The 26,028-nt window shown below is 47.8% G+C and overlaps 1 protein-coding gene across 1 annotated transcript in view; it reads right to left on the reverse strand.

Annotated features, from left to right (window-relative positions):
- LOC115118912 (serine/threonine-protein kinase MRCK beta-like) overlaps positions 1–26,028 on the reverse strand; it is a 127,931-nt gene that overhangs the window by 19,557 nt on the left and 82,346 nt on the right. The window contains 9 exon segments of the mRNA XM_065008611.1: positions 5,320–5,403; positions 7,327–7,377; positions 8,555–8,634; positions 10,250–10,347; positions 12,369–12,517; positions 17,005–17,110; positions 17,274–17,398; positions 17,904–18,009; positions 19,531–19,784. Of these exon segments, the coding sequence (XP_064864683.1) occupies positions 5,320–5,403; positions 7,327–7,377; positions 8,555–8,634; positions 10,250–10,347; positions 12,369–12,517; positions 17,005–17,110; positions 17,274–17,398; positions 17,904–18,009; positions 19,531–19,784 (1,053 nt within the window).

The following is a 26,028-nucleotide window of genomic DNA, read 5'->3' on the forward strand; positions in this document are numbered from 1 at the left end:
AATTAGCTAACAATCAGGAAGGGGGTCAAGAGTCATTTAATTAGCTAACAATCAGGAAGGGGGTCAAGAGTAATTTAATTAGCTAACAATCAGGAAGGGGGTCAAGAGAGTCCTTTAATTAGCTAACAATCAGGAAGGGGGTCAAGAGTCATTAATTAGCTAACAATCAGGAAGGGGGTCAAGAGAGTCATTTAATTAGCTAACAATCAGGAAGGGGGGTCAAGAGAGTCATTTAATTAGCTAACAATCAGGAAGGGGGTCAAGGGAGTCATTTAATTAGCTAACAATCAGGAAGGGGGTCAAGAGAGTCAATTAGCTAACAATCAGGAAGGGGGTCAAGATAATCATTTAATTAGATAACAATCAGGAAGGGGGTCAAGAGAGTCATTTAATTAGCTAACAATCAGGAAGGGGGTCAAGATAATCATTTAATTAGCTAACAATCAGGAAGGGGGTCAAGAGAGTCCTTTAATTAGCTAACAATCAGGAAGGGGGTCAAGTAAATCATTTAATTAGCTAACAATCAGGAAGGGGGTCAAGATAATCATTTAATTAGCTAACAATCAGGAGGGGGGTCAAGAGAGTCATTAATTAGCTAACAATCAGGAAGGGGGTCAAGAGAGTCATTTAATTAGCTAACACTCAGGAAGGGGGTCAAGAGAGTCATTTAATTAGCTAACACACAGGAAGGGGGTCAAGAGAGTCATTTAATTAGCTAACAATCAGGAAGGGGGTCAAGAGAGTCATTTAATTAGCTAACAATCAGGAAGGGGGTCATGAGAGTCATTTAATTAGCTAACAATCAGGAAGGGGGTCAAGAGAGTCATTTAATTAGCTAACAATCAGGAAGGGGGTCATGAGAGTCATTTAATTAGCTAGCACTCAGGAAGGGGGTCTAGAGTCATTTAATTAGCTAACACTCAGGAAGGGGGTCAAGGGAGTCATTTAATTAGCTAACAATCAGGAAGGGGGTCAAGAGAGTAATTTAATTAGCTAACAATCAGGAAGGGGGTCATGAGTCATTTAATTAGCTAACAATCAGGAAGGGGGTCAAGAGAGTCATTTAATTAGCTAACAATCAGGAAGGGGGTCATGAGAGTCATTTAATTAGCTAGCACTCAGGAAGGGGGTCAAGAGAGTCATTTAATTAGCTAACACTCAGGAAGGGGGTCAAGAGAGTAATTTAATTAGCTAACAATCAGGAAGGGGGTCAAGAGAGTCATTTAATTAGCTAACAATCAGGAAGGGGGTCATGAGTCATTTAATTAGCTAACAATCAGGAAGGGGGTCAAGAGAGTCATTTAATTAACTAACAATCAGGAAGGGGGTCAAGAGAGTCATTTAATTAGCTAACAATCAGGAAGGGGGTCATGAGAGTCATTTAATTAGCTAGCACTCAGGAAGGGGGTCAAGAGAGTCATTTAATTAGCTAACAATCAGGAAGGGGGTCAAGAGAGTCATTTAATTAGCTAACAATCAGGAAGGGGGTCAAGAGAGTCATTTAATTAGCTAACAATCAGGAAGGGGGTCATGAGAGTCATTTAATTAGCTAACAATCAGGAAGGGGGTCAAGAGAGTCATTTAATTAGCTAACAATCAGGAAGGGGGTCATGAGAGTCATTTAATTAGCTAGCACTCAGGAGGTCAATTGTTACTTCTGAAGATACATTCATTGGAAGAATTTCCCTGCATTTCACCTCTTCTCCTATATTGACAGTGAGTTTTAACCAATGACGTGTATAAACCCTGGATGGCTGATGCTATGTATTGGCAATTGAGAGGTTTTCAATTAAATGTTTCAAGGACCATATTACATCTATTTGTGTTGTAGCGAGGACAGTAACAGTCGTAATGTTAAAACAATTATACTTTAAGGAAATATGATTGTTAAATGTTTATGTTGAGTTCTCATTAGGGGCGGCAGGTAGGTTAGTGGTTAGAGTGTTGGGCCAGTAACCAGCAGGTAGGTTAGAGTGTTGGGCCAGTAACCAGCAGGTAGGTTAGTGGTTAGAGTGTTGGGCCAGTAACCGGCAGGTAGGTTAGTGGTTAGAGTGTTGGGCCATTAGGGGCGGCAGGTAGGTTAGTGGTTAGAGTGTTGGGCCAGTAACCAGCAGGTAGGTTAGTGGTTAGAGTGTTGGGCCAGTAACCAGCAGGTAGGTTAGTGGTTAGAGTGTTGGGCCAGTAACCGGCAGGTAGGTTAGTGGTTAGAGTGTTGGGCCAGTAACCGGCAGGTAGGTTAGTGGTTAGAGTGTTGGGCCAGTAACCGGCAGGTAGGTTAGTGGTTAGAGTGTTGGGCGATTAGGGGCGGCAGGTAGGTTAGTGGTTAGAGTGTTGGGCCAGTAACCAGCAGGTAGGTTAGTGGTTAGAGTGTTGGGCCAGTAACCAGCAGGTAGGTTAGTGGTTAGAGTGTTGGGCCAGTAACCAGCAGGTAGGTTAGTGGTTAGAGTGTTGGGCCAGTAACCAGCAGGTAGGTTAGTGGTTAGAGTGTTGGGCCAGTAACCGGCAGGTAGGTTAGTGGTTAGAGTGTTGGGCCAGTAACCAGCAGGTAGGTTAGTGGTTAGAGTGTTGGGCCAGTAACCAGCAGGTAGGTTTAGTGGTTAGAGTGTTGGGCCAGTAACCAGCAGGTAGGTTAGTGGTTAGAGTGTTGGGCCAGTAACCAGCAGGTAGGTTAGTGGTTAGAGTGTTGGGCCATTAGGGGCGGCAGGTAGGTTAGTGGTTAGAGTGTTGGGCCAGTAACCAGCAGGTAGGTTAGTGGTTAGAGTGTTGGGCCATTAGGGGCGGCAGGTAGGTTAGTGGTTAGAGTGTTGGGCCAGTAACCGGCAGGTAGGTTAGTGGTTAGAGTGTTGGGCCAGTAACCGGCAGGTAGGTTAGTGGTTAGAGTGTTGGGCCAGTAACCAGCAGGTAGGTTAGTGGTTAGAGTGTTGGGCCAGTAACCGGCAGGTAGGTTAGTGGTTAGAGTGTTGGGCCAGTAACCAGCAGATAGGTTAGTGGTTAGAGTGTTGGGCCATTAGGGGCGGCAGGTAGGTTAGTGGTTAGAGTGTTGGGCCATTAGGGGCGGCAGGTAGGTTAGTGGTTAGAGTGTTTGGCCATTAGGGGCGGCAGGTAGGTTAGTGGTTAGAGTGTTGGGCCATTAGGGGCGGCAGGTAGGTTAGTGGTTAGAGTGTTGGGCCATTAGGGGCGGCAGGTAGGTTAGTGGTTAGAGTGTTGGGCCAGTAACCAGCAGGTAGGTTAGTGGTTAGAGTGTTGGGCCAGTAACCGGCAGGTAGGTTAGTGGTTAGAGTGTTGGGCCATTAGGGGCGGCAGGTAGGTTAGTGGTTAGAGTGTTGGGCCAGTAACCAGCAGGTAGGTTAGTGGTTAGAGTGTTGGGCCAGTAACCAGCAGGTAGGTTAGTGGTTAGAGTGTTGGGCCAGTAACCGGCAGGTAGGTTAGTGGTTAGAGTGTTGGGCCAGTAACCGGCAGGTAGGTTAGTGGTTAGAGTGTTGGGCGATTAGGGGCGGCAGGTAGGTTAGTGGTTAGAGTGTTGGGCCAGTAACCAGCAGGTAGGTTAGTGGTTAGAGTGTTGGGCCAGTAACCAGCAGGTAGGTTAGTGGTTAGAGTGTTGGGCCAGTAACCAGCAGGTAGGTTAGTGGTTAGAGTGTTGGGCCAGTAACCAGCAGGTAGGTTAGTGGTTAGAGTGTTGGGCCATTAGGGGCGGCAGGTAGGTTAGTGGTTAGAGTGTTGGGCCAGTAACCAACAGGTAGGTTAGTGGTTAGAGTGTTGGGCCATTAGGGGCGGCAGGTAGGTTAGTGGTTAGAGTGTTGGGCCAGTAACCGGCAGGTAGGTTAGTGGTTAGAGTGTTGGGCCAGTAACCGGCAGGTAGGTTAGTGGTTAGAGTGTTGGGCCAGTAACCGGCAGGTAGGTTAGTGGTTAGAGTGTTGGGCCAGTAACCGGCAGGTAGGTTAGTGGTTAGAGTGTTGGGCCAGTAACCGGCAGGTAGGTTAGTGGTTAGAGTGTTGGGCCAGTAACCAGCAGGTAGGTTAGTGGTTAGAGTGTTGGGCCATTAGGGGCGGCAGGTAGGTTAGTGGTTAGAGTGTTTGGCCATTAGGGGCGGCAGGTAGGTTAGTGGTTAGAGTGTTGGGCCATTAGGGGCGGCAGGTAGGTTAGTGGTTAGAGTGTTGGGCCATTAGGGGCGGCAGGTAGGTTAGTGGTTAGAGTGTTGGGCCATTAGGGGCGGCAGGTAGGTTAGTGGTTAGAGTGTTGGGCCATTAGGGGCGGCAGGTAGGTTAGTGGTTAGAGTGTTGGGCCAGTAACCAGCAGGTAGGTTAGTGGTTAGAGTGTTGGGCCAGTAACCAGCAGGTAGGTTAGTGGTTAGAGTGTTGGGCCAGTAACCAGCAGGTACGTTAGTAGTTAGAGTGTTGGGCCATTAGGGGCGGCAGGTAGGTTAGTGGTTAGAGTGTTGGGCCAGTAACCAGCAGGTACGTTAGTGGTTAGAGTGTTGGGCCATTAGGGGCGGCAGGTAGGTTAGTGGTTAGAGTGTTGGGCCAGTAACCGGCAGGTAGGATAGTGGTTAGAGTGTTGGGCCAGTAACCGGCAGGTAGGATAGTGGTTAGAGTGTTGGGCCAGTAACCGGCAGGTAGGATAGTGGTTAGAGTGTTGGGCCAGTAACCGGCAGGTAGGATAGTGGTTAGAGTGTTGGGCCAGGAACCAGCAGGTAGGTTAGTGGTTAGAGTGTTGGGCCAGTAACCGAAAGGTTGCTAGATCGAATCCCCGAGCTGACAAGGTAAAAATCAGTCTTTCTGCCTCTGAACAAGGCAGTTAACCCACTGTTCTTAACTGACTTGCTTAGTTAAATAAAGGTTAAATAAATAAATAAATATAATTTAAAAGTGTGCATTAATTAAGATGTCTAATAAAATATATATTTTTTTACAATGGTGGGGGAGGTAGTGCCAAAATGGAGGCACCGTGACTTCAACACAGTGCCCCCTACCAGTCATCTAGTGTATATATAAATCATTGGTTACAACACACCTAAACCCTGTTAAAATGAACAATAGGCATTGTGAATCACAGCATACATTCAAATATAACATTTTACAATGATGACTAATAATGTATTATTATTTATTACTTTTCTATATTATCTCTCTCTCTCTCTACATTGTTGGGAAGGACCTGTATGTAAGCATTTCACTGTTAGTCTACACCTGTTGTTTACCAAGCATGTGAAAAATAAAATGTGAACTGGGATGAGACAGGGAACGTCTGGAGAAAGGATGTCTGGGAGGGATGTGCGATATGGACGGAAGTGTGTGTGTGTGTGTGCGATGGAACACTCACATCCTGCTCAGAGGCCACGGAGGGCGACGAGGAAGGGACGTCTGACTTCTGGGGCGTGGCATCTATCTCGCTGACAGAGCTGGTCTGGAGGAGGGATGACGAGACGGATGAGTGTGTGTGTACTGGGCGGAAATGTTTGCGTTTGCTATAGGCTGAGACATATACACTAGGGTCACCAGCACTGACAACTATAGCACTAGGTGGCTTTTTTAAAATTTTAATTTCACCTTTATTTAATTTAACCAGGTAGGCAAGTTGAGAACACGTTCTCATTTACAATTGCGACCTGGCCAAGATAAAGCATGCTTGAAGTTGCACGTGTCAACAGCTCTGGAATCAGACTAGCCAATCTCCAATCCATTAGAGAGTTAAAATATAGCTGACACTGTATCAGTGATTCATTTCTATCTGAAGGGCTGAAGGGAGCATTAGGCAGCCAGTAGGTGGTGCTAAGTGCCCATCTCTCGATGCCTCCTTCTGAGGAAGGGAACACATCTCAACACCTGCATCAACTCATACACATAGGAACTGCCTATGCTATATTTAAGCAATAAGGCATGAGGGTGTGTGGTATATGTCCAATATACCACAGGGCTAAGGGCTGTTCTTGGACACATACCACAAACCCCCTGAGGTGCCTTATTGGTTTATAAACTGATTACCAACGTAATTAGAGCAGTAAAAATACATGTTCCGTCATACCCGTGGAACACGATCTGATATACCACGGCTGTCAGCCAATCAGCATCCAGGGATTGAACCCCGCCCCCCCAGTTTATAATATAATAATATGCCATTTTGCAGACGCATAGTATTTCACCATCATGAAGGCATACTTGGAACAGGTGTCGAGCTGAAGGGGTTTGGTGAATAAAACCAAAATACAAGCCCACTTTTAACATGTCACCATCCTAATACGAGCAGTATACTGTGTTACACACAAATCATTTGTATCATTCAGTATTTTCATGGTCTACTAGACTGTGTTGTAAGAAATGTTCAGTGTACGGTCGGGTCCACTTAAGAGTCAAACAATGAGTTAACAGATGACACATTGAAATCATAAACAATACTTACCATATAAACATTGTTATTTTACATGGGATTCTTTACATCGACTCAAATGTAGCGTACATCAAACACTTACAGCCTAACAATGTTACTGATAAGATAAAAAAAAAAATGTTTATTTTTTTATAAATACAACCAAAAAGATTGACAAAATTAGGAGAAATCATGGGAGGTCATTTGGGATCCTACCCTAATCATCTTTTAATTAAACTAAAATGAAGGCAGGTTCTACATCCTCCCAACCAAATCACTGGCTGAAGACACACTGAAAAGGTCTAGCTCGTCAATATTCTCAGTGTGCTGTCGTAGGGTTAGTTTGTTTTGTTTCTTCGTTAGTTGTGTAGGCAGCTAACAAATATGCAAATGGTTAAACAGGGTTATACTACTGGGGGATTCTGACGGACGTTAGCAGTATTGGCGGTTAGAGAGAGAGAGGGGAGGGATTAAGGCATTGGGGATGCTAATGCAGAAGGAGCACGTTCCAGAGGAGATGCTCGCAAACCTTTTAGCGCCCAACATAAGCTAATGCTAACATAGGGGAAGGTTAACTACAGGGGGAGAGTGCCACCAGCTGTGAAAAGGTCTATTATAGCATAATTTGAATCCTTCTAGCTAAATTAGCATTAGCTACAATCTGTGCTAATCACAGTCATTTTATTCAACTAAACACGTAGCAGCTAGCCTGTTCACAATAGCAACAATAGAAATACTAGGAAAAGTTTAAACTATCATGCACACTACCATAAGAGACAAGAGGCTAAAGTATTAGCCCATATTAGCATGCTAATGGGTAACTGCTAATTGCTAAAAACAGGGCAACACACCTGGAGAAACTTCTATTTTCTCCAAACCTTTTTGTATGCTGGCAGCACAACCCCCCCTGGGTTAGGGATTAACTGAGAAAATGGGGGAAGGAGCTCTGAGGAAACCACTTACTTCATCCCAAAACGCTAGCAGAGAGGACGCGGATGAGGAAGAGACCGATTCCTTTTTTGGAAGGGTGACACACGAGAGGGACAAAAAAAAAGCACATGTTTTTGGGGGTTTATGGTTTAATATTTTGGGGTTTTTATGGGGTTCTTTTGCAGAACAAGAACATAATGGGGGCCAAAGTTGATAAGGTCATTCAACAGGGTTTACTGCAAGGACATGCTTAGACCACCGCTTCCAATGGTTTATCGTGTGTCAATTTATGTCCCTGAGAAAATTGAGGGAACTAAGACAAAATGGCCCCTTCACCACAAGCCGTTTCCTCTGAAACAACACTGAATCAGGTCTTCTGGGGCCTTTATGCTGACCTAGCGGCTTCAATGCTGACTAATCCCTATTTTTACAACCTCGGGGTAGCCAGGTGTTGAAAAACCCCCAGGTTGTGCTGAGCAGCGAGATCAGTCGACCACAAAGCAGCATGCGCTAGTGCTGTTGAAAGTGAGAAGCAGATTAGCAGCTGATAGTTTTGTCCGTCTTCTCCCTCTCATTAAGTTCAGATCATGGCAAGCTTTCTTGTACCTCTCCTTTGCGGCCCTGAGCCCTTCTCGTAACGTTGGCCCATTAGCTGCAGATCCTGTCCAAACCTTGGCAGTGTGTGCCGTGTGCGGCTGGGTAAAATGACCCCAATTTATTCCATGGGTTGGAGGGTCAGGAGGTACTTTTCTGCTTGCTCCCCCCTCTCCGTAACTTTGAAGTTCTTTGTGGTGATGACCTGATTGAGTACATCAGAGGGCATGGTGATATAAACTCCGGAGCTTGGTCCCTTTCACACTTTGAACTGTGTGTACCAGTTCAAAGTTCAAAAATGAACTGGGTCTCTCTTTTTAAGGATTTCAATGTAAGTGTGTATACATGTGCGCATGTCTGTTTATAAATTGTGTGACTATGCGAGTGTGACAACAGCGCTAGCCAGCCAGTCTGTGTGTGTGTGTGTCTGTATGCATTTAACCACAGGGGTGCCGTCTGCAATGCCGTCTCTATTCTGACTCCCGTCTAGCAGGGTGCTCTGTGGGACACCAGCCATGCCAAGTCCTCCACCCTCTGAAATATATGTATCAACTCCCACCGGCCTGTCACCACCGATACACACACCGATACTGCGAGAAAGTGGCTGTTAAGGTTTGTTACGGACATGTGATGGGGGGGAGAGAAAGACGTGCAGAGAGACACTCACTCTGAACGTCAGGTCGTGGGCCAGTGGAGAGGTGTTGAAGTACTCGAAAATGGAGTCCTGGAAATCGGGCAGTTTCAGACCTGTATTTAGAAGACAAGGACAGCCTGAGCATAGCATTTATACTAATTCTACAGAGGAATACCGTTCATAGAAGTACAGGTGAAGGGAAACATGTAACTGACTAGAGAATGAAATGAAATGTTTCTCTATGAGACGTAGTCATTAGTAGTTATGGACGAATGGACCAAAAGGCTAATCAACAGCTTTCTATCCCCAAGCCATAAGACTGCGGAACAATTAATAAAATCGCCACCGGACAATTTACATTGACCCCTCCCCTTTTGTACACCGCTGCTACTCGCTGTTTATTATCTATGCATAGTCACTTCACCCCCACCTACATGTACCCTGCTGCTACTCACTGTTTATTATCTATGCATAGTCACTTCACCCCTACCTACATGTACACTGCTGCTACTCGCTGTTTATTATCTATGCATAGTCACTTCACCCCCACCTACATGTACACTGCTGCTACTCACTGTTTATTATCTATACATAGTCACTACACCCCCACCTACATGTACACTGCTGCTACTCTCTGTTTATTATCTATGTATAGTCACTACACCCCCACCTACATGTACACTGCTGCTACTCACTGTTTATTATCTATGCATAGTCACTTCACCCCCACCTACATGTACACTGCTGCTACTCTCTGTTTATTATCTCTGCATAGTCACTTCACCCCCACCTACATGTACACTGCTGCTACTCACTGTTTATTATCTATGCATAGTCACTTCACCCCCACCTACATGTACACTGCTGCTACTCACTGTTTATTATCTATACATAGTCACTTCACCCCCACCTACATGTACACTGCTGCTACTCACTGTTTATTATCTATACATAGTCACTACACCCCCACCTACATGTACATATGACCTCAACTAACCTGTACCCCTGCACACTGACTCGGTACCCCCTGTATGTAGCCTCGTTATTGTGTTACTTTTTATTATTACTTTATATTTTAATCAACTTGATAAATATATTATATTTCCTTAACTCTTCTTGAACTGCACTGTTGGTTAAGGGCTTGTAAAGTAAAGCATTTCATGGTAAAGTCTACACTTGTTGTATTCGGCGCATGTGACTAATAGAGTTTGATTTGACGAATGTGTATCTCCAATGATCAAATAAAACCAAACAAATGTTTCGTATCCGTACGAACAACACCAATTATACATTTGTGTTAGTTTCTTTACCAAACAACCGATTTCTGTACGTTGACATTTGCCAGGGACAGTTGAGAGCAGGAATAATCAACTGGATTCAGCCGTGGGCCGATTTTGTCTTGAGCAGATGGGTCAGGGAGCCGGAACATAATTACAAATCATTTGCAAATTGATCGCAAGATGCCCAAACATATATATCTGACTAAAACATCAATGTCAAACCTTGTTTAAAGTTGTATATGCTTACATACATCTGCCTCTATTATGTGAATGGGAATACTTTTTAAAAAATGACTTCAAGCTGATTAGCTGGTGTTTTTACAGTCTTCTGTGAAGAAGAAAAAATATTTGTGGGACAAATAAAATCACCCGCGGGGAAAGTTCGTCTCACCAGCTGTGGAACCCTGTTTTAGGGTAAAAACAAGGGTTAAGAGTATAGTAGACCAACCTTTGTCTGAGCGGGAACGGCTCTCCTCCAAGTCCTTCTTCATGATCTCCAGCTGCTCCACCATATCCCTGCTCCTGGACTCTGAGTCCTTCAGTTTGCTGTGTGTGTGTGTGTGTGAAGGAAAGAGAGGAAAAAAGTGGGTTGATTCATCCTCTTCCCTCTTTCCCATTCATGCCCACTTAAAACCGAAATAAAACTTCCCCTTTGCATCAATCAGCATGTAGCTAGCTAGCTAACCTGCACAAGCTCTTTCTCGTTTGACCCCTTGAAAGACAGAAGATAGACTTAAAAGGTCAAATGCTAGGGGCCAACCATGTGGGATGGCGAATGTTTGTGTAAAGGTAATGTAATGGTCTAGCTGTGTGGGGTCTTGGGTCTAGCTGTGTGGGGTCTTGGGTCTAGCTGTGTGGGGTCTTGGGTCTAGCTGTGTGGGGTCTTGGGTCTAGCTGTGTGGGGTCTTGGGTCTAGCTGTGTGGGGTCTTGGGTCTAGCTACTTATTTTCCACCATAATTTGCAAATACATTTATTAAAAATCCTACAATGTGATTTTTGGATTTTTTTTCTTATTTTGTCTGTCATAGTTGAAGTGTACCTATGATGAAAATTACAGGCTTCTCATCTTTTTAAGTGGGACAACTTGCACAATTGGTGGCTGACTAAATACTTTTTTGCCCCACTGTAGGTGGGGCCTTGGGTCTAGGTAGGTGGGGCCTTGGGTCTAGGTAGGTGGGGCCTTGGGTCTAGGTAGGTGGGGCCTTGGGTCTAGGTAGGTGGGGCCTTGGGTCTAGGTAGGTGGGGCCTTGGGTCTAGGTAGGTGGGGCCTTGGGTCTAGGTAGGTGGGGCCTTGGGTCTAGGTAGGTGGGGCCTTGGGTCTAGGTAGGTGGGGCCTTGGGTCTAGGTAGGTGGGGCCTTGGGTCTAGGTAGGTGGGGCCTTGGGTCTAGGTAGGTGGGGTTAGCTCGTCTGGTAAGCTTGGGTCACTGGGCAAGCTCGCAGCTGGGTTTCCCTTACCGATTACAAGCATACCCATAACATGATGCAACCACCATGCTTGAAAACATGGAGTGTGTTTGAATTTGGTTGTATTGGCAACAAACATAACACTTTGTATTTAGGACAAAAAGTGAATTGCTTTAGTGACTTGTTGCAAACAGGACATGTTTTTATGCTGTAAAGGCCTCATTTTCACTCTGTCAATTAGGTTGTGGAGTAACTACAATGATCTATCCTCAGTTGTTTCCTATCACTGCCATTCAACTCTGTTTCCTCCCTCTCGGGCAACGGCGTTAAGCAGGATGGATGCCTGTATCTTTGTGGTGACTGGGTGTATTGACACAACATTCAAATGTAATTATTAACTTCACAATGCTCAAATGGATATACAATATATATATTTTTTTACCCATCTACCAACAGGTGCCCTTCATTTCGAGGCATTGGAAAACCTCCCTGGTCTTTGTGGTTTTGGAAAACCTCCCTGAAATGTACTGCTTGACTGAGGGACCTTACAGGTAATTGTAATATGTGGGGCACAGAAATGCGGAAGTCATTCAAAAATCATGTTAAACACTATTATTGCATACAGAGTGAGTCCATGCAACTTATTATGTGATTTGTTAAGCAAATTTGAACTCCTGGACTTATTTAGGCTTGCCATTACAAAGGGGTTGAATAATTATTGCCTGTGTGTGTTGGTCAGTGACAAGGTATGTATGGTCAATTTTAAAATCAGACTAACAACAAAATGTGTGAAAAAGTTGAGGGGTTTGAATACTTTCTGAAGGTACTGTATGTATGTATGTATGTATGTATGTATGTATGTATGTATGTATGTATGTATGTATGTATGTATGTATGTATGTATGTATGTATGTATGTATGTATGTATGTATACACACACTGCATTGCGGTTAAAATACCAGTGTCCACCTTTCCTACTGAACTCCCACTTACCCATCTTCCCCTCTGTTACCAACAGTCTAAACCAAGTGTACAATGTAAAAAACAAAAAAAATGGAGGTAAAAAACAAAACTAAATACAATGATGTATTTTCTAAGAATGGTGAAATGCTGTGACCCGGGAGGGGGGTCACTGTTGGAGTTGCAGGGGGCAGGACTGACCTTTCGAAGGAGATGTTGGAGGCCTTGACCTTGCGAAGCTCCTCCTGGACCAGCTGCTTGGCCCGTATCTCGGCGTCCAGGGCCGACTGCAGCTCCAGACGGGCCGACATGTCCAGCTTCTGGCTGCGTCGCACCTTCCACAGGGGGTCCTGGGGACGAGAGCAGGATTACTGTATTGTATTCAGGCTGGGGGGGGCGGACGGATTGATGTGATAACACTCATCAGTGGCCAATTATTGGGTGTGATCGATTGAAATCGCTCTGAACACGGGGTGTAAACAGTGCAGGCAACGCCAGGAACGTGGTTTGGATTAAACCGATTGGCCACAAATCACTCAACTGATTCCTGTTAGAGGTGAGTGGCAACTGGCCAATGCAGTTAGTTTCACTGTGTGTTGAATCTGCTTCTGTATTGGTATGTTCTCCTATGGATCGTCTTGTGACTGTCAAGCTGTGATGTAATAGTCCCTGTGTAGTGCAATAGAGTGTATGAGATGTAGGAATCCATTCAACTAAAGAAGAAAAAAGCTAACTGAACATGCCCTCAAAAAAATGGCTGTCCAATGATGTCAGCTAAACCTCAAAACACAACCATATCGACCCAACTCAAATACAATTCAGCAGGTGCAAAAAACACATTTGAGATTTCATCAACTCCACCGTACCCTCCCTTACACACACACACACACGATGGACATTTTTTATCGAGCGAATGAGGGAGCCAATGACAAATGGACTTTTCAGGAAGCTGAGATGACATTCCGCGGATGCTGGCGGATCGCGTGACATCACGGCCCAACGGGACAGGAAATGAGGCATCATATCCCTCTAACCCAGCCCGACCCATACCTATTCCCCCAGACAGTCTGACTGGCTAGAATTTCAGTCCTGTACGTTACAGGAGAGCGAGAAAGCGAGAGAGGAAAGAGCAAGAGAGACAGCGAGAGGAGAGTGTGAGAAAAGAGAGGATCCATATTGCTCCTGCACAGCACAAATGTGGAGCTCTTTGTACTAAGGAGCTCCCTCTCCCCCCCATCCAACTTAACCATTAGGGTGATGGAAGAATATCTGAATATCTATCAGTATTTAAGGGCAACTTCTACTAACCCGCTCCCCTGAAATGTATTCCTAGGTTCTTGTAAGCAATGGAAGCATCGTATAGTATCAGTCTTGTCTGAAACACATGTGGCCCCTTCAAACTCCTCAGATAATTTACACTCAGAATCCAATTTTGCTTTCTAGGTCTCAATGCTTCAAAGCAGTGTCAGTATTTTTAAATACTCACTATCTGGGGACATCAAACCCACTTTCAAACAGGCCTAAAAATATCAAGTTAGAATTCAGATCACGCCGGCTATTCCAGGTTATTTCTTCTCAAGAAAAATCTAATCATCAATCGGTATTAAATGGGCCATATGAGTGACAGACTGGCGACACTATCGGCATGAGAGCAGTCCTCTGCACGGCCTACGGTTGGAGCGTCACCTCCACAGTGATTGGAGGCTGGCTTTGATTGAAGGACGCACTCACCCTCTTGTCCCCCCCAGCTGAGGGAAAGGGCTTCAGGGGAGGAGTGGCCACTCCTGAGCCTTGCTGGAGACGGGAGATTAAAACAGAAGAGTACAACACACACTTCACCAGAGTACACCAACACAACACACACTTCACCAGAGTACACCAACACAACACACACTTCACCAGAGTACACCAACACAACACACACTTCACCAGAGTACACCAACACAACACACACTTCACCAGAGTACACCAACACAACACACACTTCACCAGAGTACACCAACGCAACACACACTTCACCAGAGTACACCAACGCGACACACACTTCACCAGAGTACACCAACACAACACACACTTCACCAGAGTACACCAACACGACACACACTTCAGAGTACACCAACGCGACACACACTTCACCAGAGTACACCAACGCGACACACACTTCACCAGAGTACACCAACACGACACACACTTCACCAGAGTACACCAACGCGACACACACTTCACCAGAGTACACCAACACGACACACACTTCACCAGAGTACACCAACACAACACACACTTCACCAGAGTACACCAACACAACACACACTTCACCAGAGTACACCAACACAACACACACTTCACCAGAGTACACCAACACAACACACACTTCACCAGAGTACACCAACACAACACACACTTCACCAGAGTACACCAACACAACACACACTTCACCAGAGTACACCAACACAACACACACTTCACCAGAGTACACCAACACAACACACACTTCACCAGAGTTCACCAACAATTGCGAAGGAAGGAAATTATTGGCAACCCCCAAAAGAATTCTACAATTTCTCCATCATTGGGGAGTTTAATGCTTTCCCTCCTACTACCCCCCCCCCCCCTCCTTTTTTTGATTGCTTGAGCAAATCTACTACTATGTAGGGAACAGGGTGTCATTTGGGATGAATACAATGTTACTCCACTCTTAAAACAGTATCAGCAACAACAGCGGGCATAGCCTTTCTCCGTCTGGTGAGCACTAATGCTTCCAAAAGTACCCAGACAGACACCAGGAGCTAATATCATTACGCTAACGCTACTAATGCTAAGTCTGCCATAAATAGCCCTGTCTAATGGGAATGGATGGAGGGGAGATGACAGGTGTGCCAACGTTGCTGCTAACGCTAGCTAAATAGCCATGTCTAATAGGAATGGACGGAGGGGAGATGACAAGTGTGCTAACGCTAGCTAGCTAAGGGGGCGGAGGGAACTGCACTCAAGGTCACGTTTGATGTAATATTCCTCTCCCTGTAACCAGGTTAAGGCTGAAAATAAGAGGAAGATGGACTCCCTACTCATACACAATAAACTATAGAGTTATATCTAGGGAGATTATAACGGCGCCAGACAGACGACCTCTCAACACTAATTTCGCTCTGTAGATTAACAGGTGACGATACCATCTACTGTATGCTGCTCTGTACCATCACTCATTCATATATCCTTATGTACATATTCTTTATCCCCTTACACTGTGTATAAGACAGTAGTTTTGGAATTGTTAGTTAGATTACTTGTTGGTTATCACTGCATTGTCGGAACTAGAAGCACAAGCATTTCGCTACACTCGCATTAACATCTGCTAACCATGTGTATGTGACAAATACAATTTGATTTGATTTGACTAATTATGTATTGATACACATCCATTGTGAAATATAGTAGACATGGAATATTTAAGAACAAATGACGTGATTTCTAATTCATTTCACATTGATTGCTAAAACCAATTTGAAGTAAAGACTACCATGTCTGATACAACGCCTTTCCATCCATAGAAAGTACTGCACAAGGCCCAAGGCTCTGTAGAAAGACACCGTGGCGCCGGGAGGCTACAGTGGGGCGCAGGGAGGCTACAGTGGGGCGCTGGGAGGGGGAGGCTACAGCGGGGCGCAGGGAGGCTACAGCGGGGCGCAGGGAGGCTACAGCGGGGCGCAGGGAGGCTACAGCGGGGCGCAGGGAGGCTACAGCGGGGCGCAGGGAGGCTACAGCGGGGCGCAGGGAGGCTACAGCGGGGCGCAGGGAGGCTACAGCGGGGCGCCGGGAGGCTACAGCGGGGCGCCGGGAGGCTACAGGCTACAGCCGGGCGCCGGGAGGCTACAGCGGGCGCCGGGAGGCTACAGCGGGCGCCGGGAGGCTACAGCGGGCGCAGGAGGCTACAGCGGGCGCAGGGAGGCTACAGCGGGCGCAGGGAGGCTACAGCGGGCGCAGGAGGCTACAGCGGGCGCAGGAGGCTACAGCGGGGCGCAGGGAGGCTACAGCGGGGCGCAGGGAGGCTACAGCGGGGCGCAGGGAGGCTACAGCGGGGCGCAGGGAGGCTACAGCGGGGCGCAGGGAGGCTACAGCGGGGCGCCGGGAGGCTACAGCGGGGCGCCGGGAGGCTACAGCGGGGCGCCGGGAGGCTACAGCGGGGCGCCGGGAGGCTACAGCGGGGCGCCGGGAGGCTACAGCGGGGCGCCGGGAGGCTACAGTGGGGCGCCGGGAGGCTACAGTGGGGCGCCGGGAGGCTACAGTTACATGTCCAGTGTAGCAGACCTGTCTGGCTGATGGCCTGATACAAAGTCCATAGGAATGAATGGGACTCCATTTTCATAACTTGGTCTAATTATTATATAATTCTATGATACTGCACTTTGACAGTAATGCCTTAGGGTGAAATGAGTAGACTGGGTGCTGCCTCTACACAGCTTTTGGGGCATGGCCTACATACAGCTACTGTCCCCTCGAGTCAGGCACCCGATCTGGATCTCTTCGATATATATCCAGTGGCACTGTGTCAATGTGGGATAAAAGCAATGTGTTCAGCAGGGGAACATTAGAATCACCACAACAAGGGAAGTACCGTGTGATGTGGTGGTATCCCCTAGTTACTGCTGTGTTCAGACCAGGGGCCCTAACTTGACAGTTGGACTCTGTTGAAGCCAACAAACACACCTCCGAGGGGATGGGACCAAGGTGTTTGCGTGTGTGTGTGGGGCGAAGGTTTGTATACATCTAAGTTTGCGTGTGTTTGTTCGATTAGTATACTTTTAAGTGTGTGTGTGTGTGTGTCTGTAGTGTATCTTACCAGGGGTCGTGGGCCCAGGCTGGAGCTGCGGAGAGACTCCAGCTCCTCAGTCATCTTGGAGGCCAGGGCCTGCAGGTAGCCGCGGGCATCCTTCTCATCACTCACCCTACGGGTTCACACACACACACACAAGGTTTCATAAGCATCTATACAGGCCTTACAAAGTTAAATCTTCACCGTGGCAAAAACATTTGACAACAGAAAAGGAAAACGAGCTATCCTATTGGACAAGTCCTTGGCCCTGTACAGCTAGCTGCCTTTGCACTGACCACTGGATGATCTCAGCGATCTGGGCTTCCCAGTGAGCCACGCTCTCCTTCTTAGAGGCCAAGTCTTGCAGCTCATCCTCCAGCTGGCGGTTCTGAGCAGTCAGCTTGTCCACAAACGTACACAGCTGAGAGAGAGAGAGGCAGAGGAGGTGAGAGAGAGACAAGCGGAGGTGAGAGAGAGGTGAGAGACAAACGGAGGGGGGAGGTGTAGATAGGGAGGGGGAGGTGTAGATAGGGAGGGGGAGGTGTAGATAGGGAGGGGGAGGTGTAGATAGGGAGGGGGAGGTGTAGATAGGGAGGGGGAGGTGTAGATATTGAGGGGAGGTGTAGATAGGGAGGTGTAGATAGGGAGGGGAGGTGTAGATAGGGAGGGGGAGGTGTAGATAGGGAGGGGGAGGTGTAGATAGGGAGGGGGAGGTGTAGATAGGGAGGGGGGAGGTGTAGATAGGGAGGGGGAGGTGTAGACAGGGAGGGGGAGGTGTAGACAGGGAGGGGGAGGTGTAGACAGGGAGGGGGAGGTGTAGACAGGGAGGGGGGGAAAGAGAGCAAGTCAGAGAGAGTGATTAAGAATCCATTCGCAACACCTGTCTTTCCCACAGTGTGTAAACTCCAACTATGTGTGGGCCTTACCCTGTCAGCCTCTGTGGTCAGCTTGCGGTTGTCCTCGGTCAGCATGCTGCGCTCACGCTCGTACTTGTCCTTTAGAGCGCCCACTGCCTCATCCGTCTCGGTTTGTCTGCACACACAGAGACACACACACAGAGAGAGACACACACAGAGAGAGACACACACACAGAGAGAGACACACACACAGAGAGAGACACACACACAGAGAGAGACAGACACACACACACAGAGAGAGACAGACACACACACACAGAGAGAGACAGACACACACACACAGAGAGAGACAGACACACACACACAGAGAGAGACAGACACACACACACAGAGAGAGACAGACACACACACACACACACAGAGAGAGACAGACACACACACACACACAGAGAGAGACAGACACACACACACAGAGAGAGAGACAGACACACACACACAGAGAGAGAGACAGACACACACACAGAGAGAGACAGACACACACACAGAGAGAGACAGACACACACACACACAGAGAGAGACACACACACAGAGAGAGACACACACACAGAGACAGACACACACAGACACACACACACAGAGAGAGACAGACACACACAGAGAGAGACAGACACACACACACAGAGAGAGACAGACACACACACACAGAGAGAGACAAACACACACACACAGAGAGAGACAGACACACACACACAGAGAGAGACAGACACACACACACAGAGAGAGAGACAGACACACACACACAGAGAGAGAGACAGACACACACACACAGAGAGAGACAGACACACACACAGAGAGAGAGACAGACACACACACACAGAGAGAGACAGACACACACACACACAGAGAGAAACAGACACACACACACAGAGAGAGAGACAGACACACACACAGAGAGAGAGACAGACACACACACAGAGAGAGAGACAGACACACACACACACACAGAGAGAGACAGACACACACACACAGAGAGAGAGACAGACACACACACAGAGAGAGACAGACACACACACAGAGAGAGACAGACACACACACACACAGAGAGAGAGAGACAGACACACACACACACAGAGAGACACACAGAGAGAGACACACAGACAGAGACACACACACAAATAATGAGATCTCAAGTCCGCAGTTCAAACAATAACACAGGCAACCCACCACCTTTTGGGGTATACACCTTAAGGATGGGGGAGGAGAAATGTAGCCACTCTTTAATTGACCAGCCATGAGAAATCAAAATTAGTTTTAACCGAGCTATACAGTCTGTTCACAATTATGAGTAAAAAAAGCTTATATTTTGGGTTCTGATGGGGATTGACAGTGAGCTCATGAGCCATTTATAAGTTATATTCTTCAAGAATCAAAAATGGGGTATTCATCATTAATTTTCAAGTCCAAAAATGGATGTAGCAATCGCAGATTTCCACTTTAATGTAGAAATGTAAAGGTCTGGACAATTCTCTGAGGAAAAGCTCCCTCTAATCCTGAAGAGATACTCATACTTGACCCCGTACGTCAAAGCTTCCATTAATGGGTAGTTACGCCATTTTAACTTTAGCCACAGTGGATGCTAGCCTAACCTACCTCTCAATCTTGGCAAAAGCCTAAACCTGTCTTATCCTAAACCCACCTCTCTCTCTTGGCTTTCTCCAGCTTGTCCTTGAGCATGAGCAGCTCCTTGTGGAGGGAGAGCTGCTGGCCCTCTGAGTCGTGGAGCTCCTTCCGGAGGCCCTTGAGCTCACTGGTGTGGGAGGCCTCGCGGCGCACCAGCTCCTCCTCGTAGAACAGCACCTTCTTGTCCAGCTCAGACTTCACCTTGGACAGTTCCTGCTGCAGCTCTGGGCTGCTGCTCCCAGCCCCACGCCCGCTACCCTGCTGCTTCACCTGGGGGGAGAAAGACACAGCATTGTTTCTATAGGGGTTTTAATTGTGTTTTTAAATCACGAGTTAGAAATGAGCCTCAATTTTTAAAAATTTATAATCTATAATGGCAAATAAACTGAAAACTTGCAACATGACAGACAGAAGGTGAGAGAGCGAAATTACCAAGAAATAAAACTAAACTTGAAAACGAGACGAGGAGGAGGGAGCGGGGAGAGAAAGGTGAGAGAATAATAAATAAATGTACATGACGTTTATTTATATATAAATATAAACACACACAGTATATTATTATTACTAGTAGGGCTATAATACTAATAATAATAAACATTTAAGGAATCGTGATGCAGAGGAAAGAGGTAGAGAATAACAGGAGTATGTTACAGGGGGAGGAGAGTGGGGAGGAGGTAGAGAATAACAGGAGTATGTTACAGGGGAGGAGGTAGAGAATAACAGGAGTATGTTACAGGGGGAGGAGGTGGAGAATAACAGGAGTATGTTACAGGGGGAGGAGAGTGGGGAGGAGGTAGAGAATAACAGGAGTATGTTACAGGGGAGGAGGTAGAGAATAACAGGAGTATGTTACAGGGGAGGAGGTAGAGAATAACAGGAGTATGTTACAGGGGAGGAGGTAGAGAATAACAGGAGTATGTTACAGGGGGAGGAGGTAGAGAATAACAGGAGTATGTTACAGGGGAGGAGGTAGAGAATAACAGGAGTATGTTACAGGGGAGGAGGTGGAGAATAACAGGAGTATGTTACAGGGGAGGAGAGTGGGGGAGGAGGTAGAGAATAACAGGAGTATGTTACAGGGGGAGGAGAGTGGGGAGATGTTACAGGGGGAGGAGGTAGAATAACAGGAGTATGTTACAGGGAGGAGGTAGAGAATAACAGGAGTATGTTACAGGGGAGGAGGTAGAGAATAACAGGAGTATGTTACAGGGGAGGAGGTAGAGAATAACAGGAGTATGTTACAGGGGGAGGAGGTAGAGAATAACAGGAGTATGTTACAGGGGGAGGAGGTAGAGAATAACAGGAGTATGTTACAGGGGGAGGAGAGTGGGGGAGGAGGTAGAGAATAACAGGAGTATGTTACAGGGGGAGGAGAGTGGGGGAGGAGGTAGAGAATAACAGGAGTATGTTACAGGGGAGGAGAGTGGGGAGGAGGTGGAGAATAACAGGAGTATGTTACAGGGGGAGGAGGTAGAGAATAACAGGAGTATGTTACAGGGGAGGAGGTAGAGAATAACAGGAGTATGTTACCGGGGGAGAGAGTGGGGGAGGAGGTGGAGAATAACAGGAGTATGTTACAGGGGGAGGAGGTAGAGAATAACATGAGTATGTTACAGGGGGAGGAGGTGGAGAATAACAGGAGTATGTTACAGGGGAGGAGAGTGGGGGAGGAGGTAGAGAATAACAGGAGTATGTTACAGGGGAGGAGAGTGGGGGAGGAGGTAGAGAATAACAGGAGTATGTTACAGGGGGAGGAGAGTGGGGGAGGAGGTGGAGAATAACAGGAGTATGTTACAGGGGGAGGAGGTAGAGAATAACAGGAGTATGTTACAGGGGAGGAGGTAGAGAATAACAGGAGTATGTTACAGGGGAGGAGAGTGGGGGAGGAGGTGGAGAATAACAGGAGTATGTTACAGGGGGAGGAGGTAGAGAATAACATGAGTATGTTACAGGGGAGGTGGAGAATAACAGGAGTATGTTACAGGGGAGGAGGTGGAGAATAACAGGAGTATGTTACAGGGGAGGAGGTGGAGAATAACAGGAGTATGTTACAGGGGGAGGAGGTGGAGAATAACAGGAGTATGTTACAGGGGGAGGAGGTGGAGAATAACAGGAGTATGTTACAGGGGAGGAGAGTGGGGGGAGGAGGTGGAGAATAACAGGAGTATGTTACAGGGGAGGAGGTGGAGAATAACAGGAGTATGTTACAGGGGAGGAGGTGGAGAATAACAGGAGTATGTTACAGGTGGAGGAGGTGGAGAATAACAGGAGTATGTTACAGGGGGAGGAGGTGGAGAATAACAGGAGTATGTTACAGGGGAGGAGGTGGAGAATAACAGGAGTATGTTACAGGGGAGGAGGTGGAGAATAACAGGAGTATGTTACAGGGGAGGAGGTGGAGAATAACAGGAGTATGTTACAGGGAGAGGTGGAGAATAACAGGAGTATGTTACAGGGGAGGAGGTGGAGAATAACAGGAGTATGTTACAGGGGGAGGAGGTGGAGAATAACAGGAGTATGTTACAGGGGGAGGTGGAGGAGGTGGAGAATAACAGGAGTATGTTACAGGGGGAGGAGGTGGAGAATAACAGGAGTATGTTACAGGGGGAGGAGGTGGAGAATAACAGGAGTATGTTACAGGGGGAGGAGGTGGAGAATAACAGGAGTATGTTACAGGGGGGAGGAGGTGGAGAATAACAGGAGTATGTTACAGGGGAGGAGGTAGAGAATAACAGGAGTATGTTACAGGGGAGGAGGTGGAGAATAACAGGAGTATGTTACAGGGGGAGGAGGTGGAGAATAACAGGAGTATGTTACAGGGGGAGGAGGTGGAGAATAACAGGAGTATGTTACAGGGGAGGTGGAGGAGGTGGAGAATAACAGGAGTATGTTACAGGGGGAGGAGGTGGAGAATAACAGGAGTATGTTACAGGGGGAGGAGAGTGGGGGGAGGAGGTGGAGAATAACAGGAGAATGTTACAGGGGGAGGAGGTGGAGAATAACAGGAGTATGTTACAGGGGGAGGAGGTGAAGAATAACAGGAGTATGTTACAGGGGAGGAGGTGGAGAATAACAGGAGTATGTTACAGGGGGAGGAGGTGAAGAATAACAGGAGTATGTTACAGGGGGAGGAGGTGGAGAATAACAGGAGTATGTTACAGGGGAGGAGGTGGAGAATAACAGGAGTATGTTACAGGGGGAGGAGAGTGGGGGAGGAGGTGGAGAATAACAGGAGTATGTTACAGGGGGAGGAGGTGGAGAATAACAGGAGTATGTTACAGGGGAGGAGGTGAAGAATAACAGGAGTATGTTACAGGGGGAGGAGAGTGGGGGAGGAGGTGGAGAATAACAGGAGTATGTTACAGGGGAGGAGGTGGAGAATAACAGGAGTATGTTACAGGGGAGGAGAGTGGGGAGGTGGAGAATAACAGGAGTATGTTACAGGGGAGGAGGTGGAGAATAACAGGAGTATGTTACAGGGGAGGAGGTGAAGAATAACAGGAGTATGTTACAGGGGAGGAGAGTGGGGAGGAGGTGGAGAATAACAGGAGTATGTTACAGGGGAGGAGGTGGAGAATAACAGGAGTATGTTACAGGGGAGGAGGTGGAGAATAACAGGAGTATGTTACAGGGGGAGGAGGTGGAGAATAACAGGAGTATGTTACAGGGGGAGGAGAGTGGGGAGGAGGTGGAGAATAACAGGAGTATGTTACAGGGGAGGAGGTGGAGAATAACAGGAGTATGTTACAGGGGAGGAGGTGGAGAATAACAGGAGTATGTTACAGGGGGAAGGAGGTGAAGAATAACAGGAGTATGTTACAGGGGAGGAGAGTGGGGGAGGAGGTGGAGAATAACAGGAGTATGTTACAGGGGAGGAGGTGGAGAATAACAGGAGTATGTTACAGGGGGAGGGGGAGGAGGTGGAGAATAACAGGAGAATGTTACAGGGGGAGGAGGTGGAGAATAACAGGAGTATGTTACAGGGGGAGGAGGTGGAGAATAACAGGAGAATGTTACAGGGGAGGAGGTAGAGAATAACAGGAGTATGTTACAGGGGAGGAGGTGGAGAATAACAGGAGTATGTTACAGGGGGAGGAGAGTGGAGAATAACAGGAGTATGTTACAGGGGGAGGAGGTGGAGAATAACAGGAGTATGTTACAGGGGGAGGAGGTGGAGAATAACAGGAGTATGTTACAGGGGGAGGGGAGGAGGTAGAGAATAACAGGAGTATGTTACAGGGGGAGGAGAGTGGGGGAGGAGGTGGAGAATAACAGGAGAATGTTACAGGTGGAGGAGGTGGAGAATAACAGGAGTATGTTACAGGTGGAGGTGGTGGAGAATAACAGGAGTATGTTACAGGGGGAGGAGGTGGAGAATAACAGGAGTATGTTACAGGTGGAGGAGGTGGAGAATAACAGGAGAATGTTACAGGTGGAGGAGGTGGAGAATAACAGGAGTATGTTACAGGGGGAGGAGGTGGAGAATAACAGGAGTATGTTACAGGGGAGGAGAGTGGGGGAGGAGGTGGAGAATAACAGGAGTATGTTACAGGGGGGAGGAGGTGGAGAATAACAGGAGTATGTTACAGGGGAGGAGGTGGAGAATAACAGGAGTATGTTACAGGGGGAGGAGGTGAAGAATAACAGGAGTATGTTACAGGGGGAGGAGAGTGGGGGAGGAGGTGGAGAATAACAGGAGTATGTTACAGGGGGAGGAGAGTGGGGGAGGAGGTGAAGAATAACAGGAGTATGTTACAGGGGGAGGAGAGTGGGGGAGGAGGTGAAGAATAACAGGAGTATGTTACAGGGGAGGAGGTGAAGAATAACAGGAGTATGTTACAGGGGAGGAGAGTGGGGGAGGAGGTGGAGAATAACAGGAGTATGTTACAGGGGAGGAGGTGGAGAATAACAGGAGTATGTTACAGGGGAGGAGGTGGAGAATAACAGGAGTATGTTACAGGGGAGGAGGTGGAGAATAACAGGAGTATGTTACAGGGGAGGAGAGTGGGGAGGAGGTGGAGAATAACAGGGGGAGGAGGTAGAGAATAACAGGAGTATGTTACAGGGGGAGGAGGTGGAGAATAACAGGAGAATGTTACAGGGGAGGAGGTAGAGAATAACAGGAGTATGTTACAGGGGGAGGAGGTGAAGAATAACAGGAGTATGTTACAGGGGGAGGAGGTGGAGAATAACAGGAGTATGTTACAGGGGAGGAGGTGAAGAATAACAGGAGTATGTTACAGGGGAGGAGAGTGGGGGAGGAGGTGGAGAATAACAGGAGTATGTTACAGGGGGGAGGAGGTGGAGAATAACAGGAGTATGTTACAGGGGGAGGAGGTGGAGAATAACAGGAGTATGTTACAGGGGGAGGAGGTGGAGAATAACAGGAGTATGTTACAGGGGGGAGGAGGTGGAGAATAACAGGAGTATGTTACAGGGGGAGGAGAGTGGGGGAGGAGGTGGAGAATAACAGGAGTATGTTACAGGGGGAGGAGAGTGGGGGAGGAGGTGAAGAATAACAGGAGTATGTTACAGGGGGGAGGAGGTGGAGAATAACAGGAGTATGTTACAGGGGGAGGAGGTGAAGTAAGGGTGACAAGGGTTTAAAGGAGAACAGAAACAGTGAGTGGGGACAAAGGACAAAGGGTGGAAAGATCTGCAAAAAGGGGAAAACAAACTGACAAACAGGCTAGTAACCTCACAAAACAGCAAACAAGAAAACGTCTTAAAACATTTCTAATTTCTGCTCTTATTATTATAGCCAAGGGACCTTCCAAACCAGCCCTCACCGAGAGTCAGCCTGCCCTGGATTAGAGGAGATGGGAGGGAGGGAGGGAGAGGAGAGATGAGAGGGAGGGAGGGAGGGAGAGGAGAGATGAGAAGGAGGGAGGGAGAGGAGATGAGAGGGGAGGGAGGGAGAGGAGATGAGAGGGAGGGAGGGAGGGAGAGGAGATGAGAGGGAGGGAGGGAGGGAGAGGAGATGAGAGGGAGGGAGGGAGGGAGAGGAGATGAGAGGGAGGGAGGGAGGGAGGGAGAGGAGATGAGAGGGAGGGAGGGAGGGAGAGGAGATGAGAGGGAGGGAGGGAGAGGAGAGGAGATGAGAGGGAGGGAGGGAGGGAGAGGAGATGAGAGGAGAGGAGATGAGAGGGAGGGAGGGAGGGAGAGGAGATGAGAGGGAGGGAGGGAGAGGAGATGAGAGGGAGGGAGGGAGAGGAGATGAGAGGGAGGGAGGGAGGGAGGGAGAGGAGATGAGAGGGAGGGAGGGAGAGAGGGAGAGAGGGAGGGAGGGAGGGAGGGAGGGAGGGAGGGAGGGAGGGAGGGAGGGAGGGAGGGAGGGAGGGAGGGAGGGAGAGATGAGAGGGAGGGAGGGAGGGAGGGAGGGAGGGAGAGATGAGAGGGAGGGAGGGAGGGAGGGAGGGAGGGAGGGGATGAGAGGGAGGGAGGGAGAGGAGATGAGAGGGAGGGAGGGAGAGGAGATGAGAGGGAGGGAGGGAGGGAGGGAGGGAGGGAGATG

Source organism: Oncorhynchus nerka, linkage group LG24, assembly GCF_034236695.1.
Source record: "Oncorhynchus nerka isolate Pitt River linkage group LG24, Oner_Uvic_2.0, whole genome shotgun sequence".
In the NCBI taxonomy this organism is placed as follows: domain Eukaryota; kingdom Metazoa; phylum Chordata; class Actinopteri; order Salmoniformes; family Salmonidae; genus Oncorhynchus; species Oncorhynchus nerka.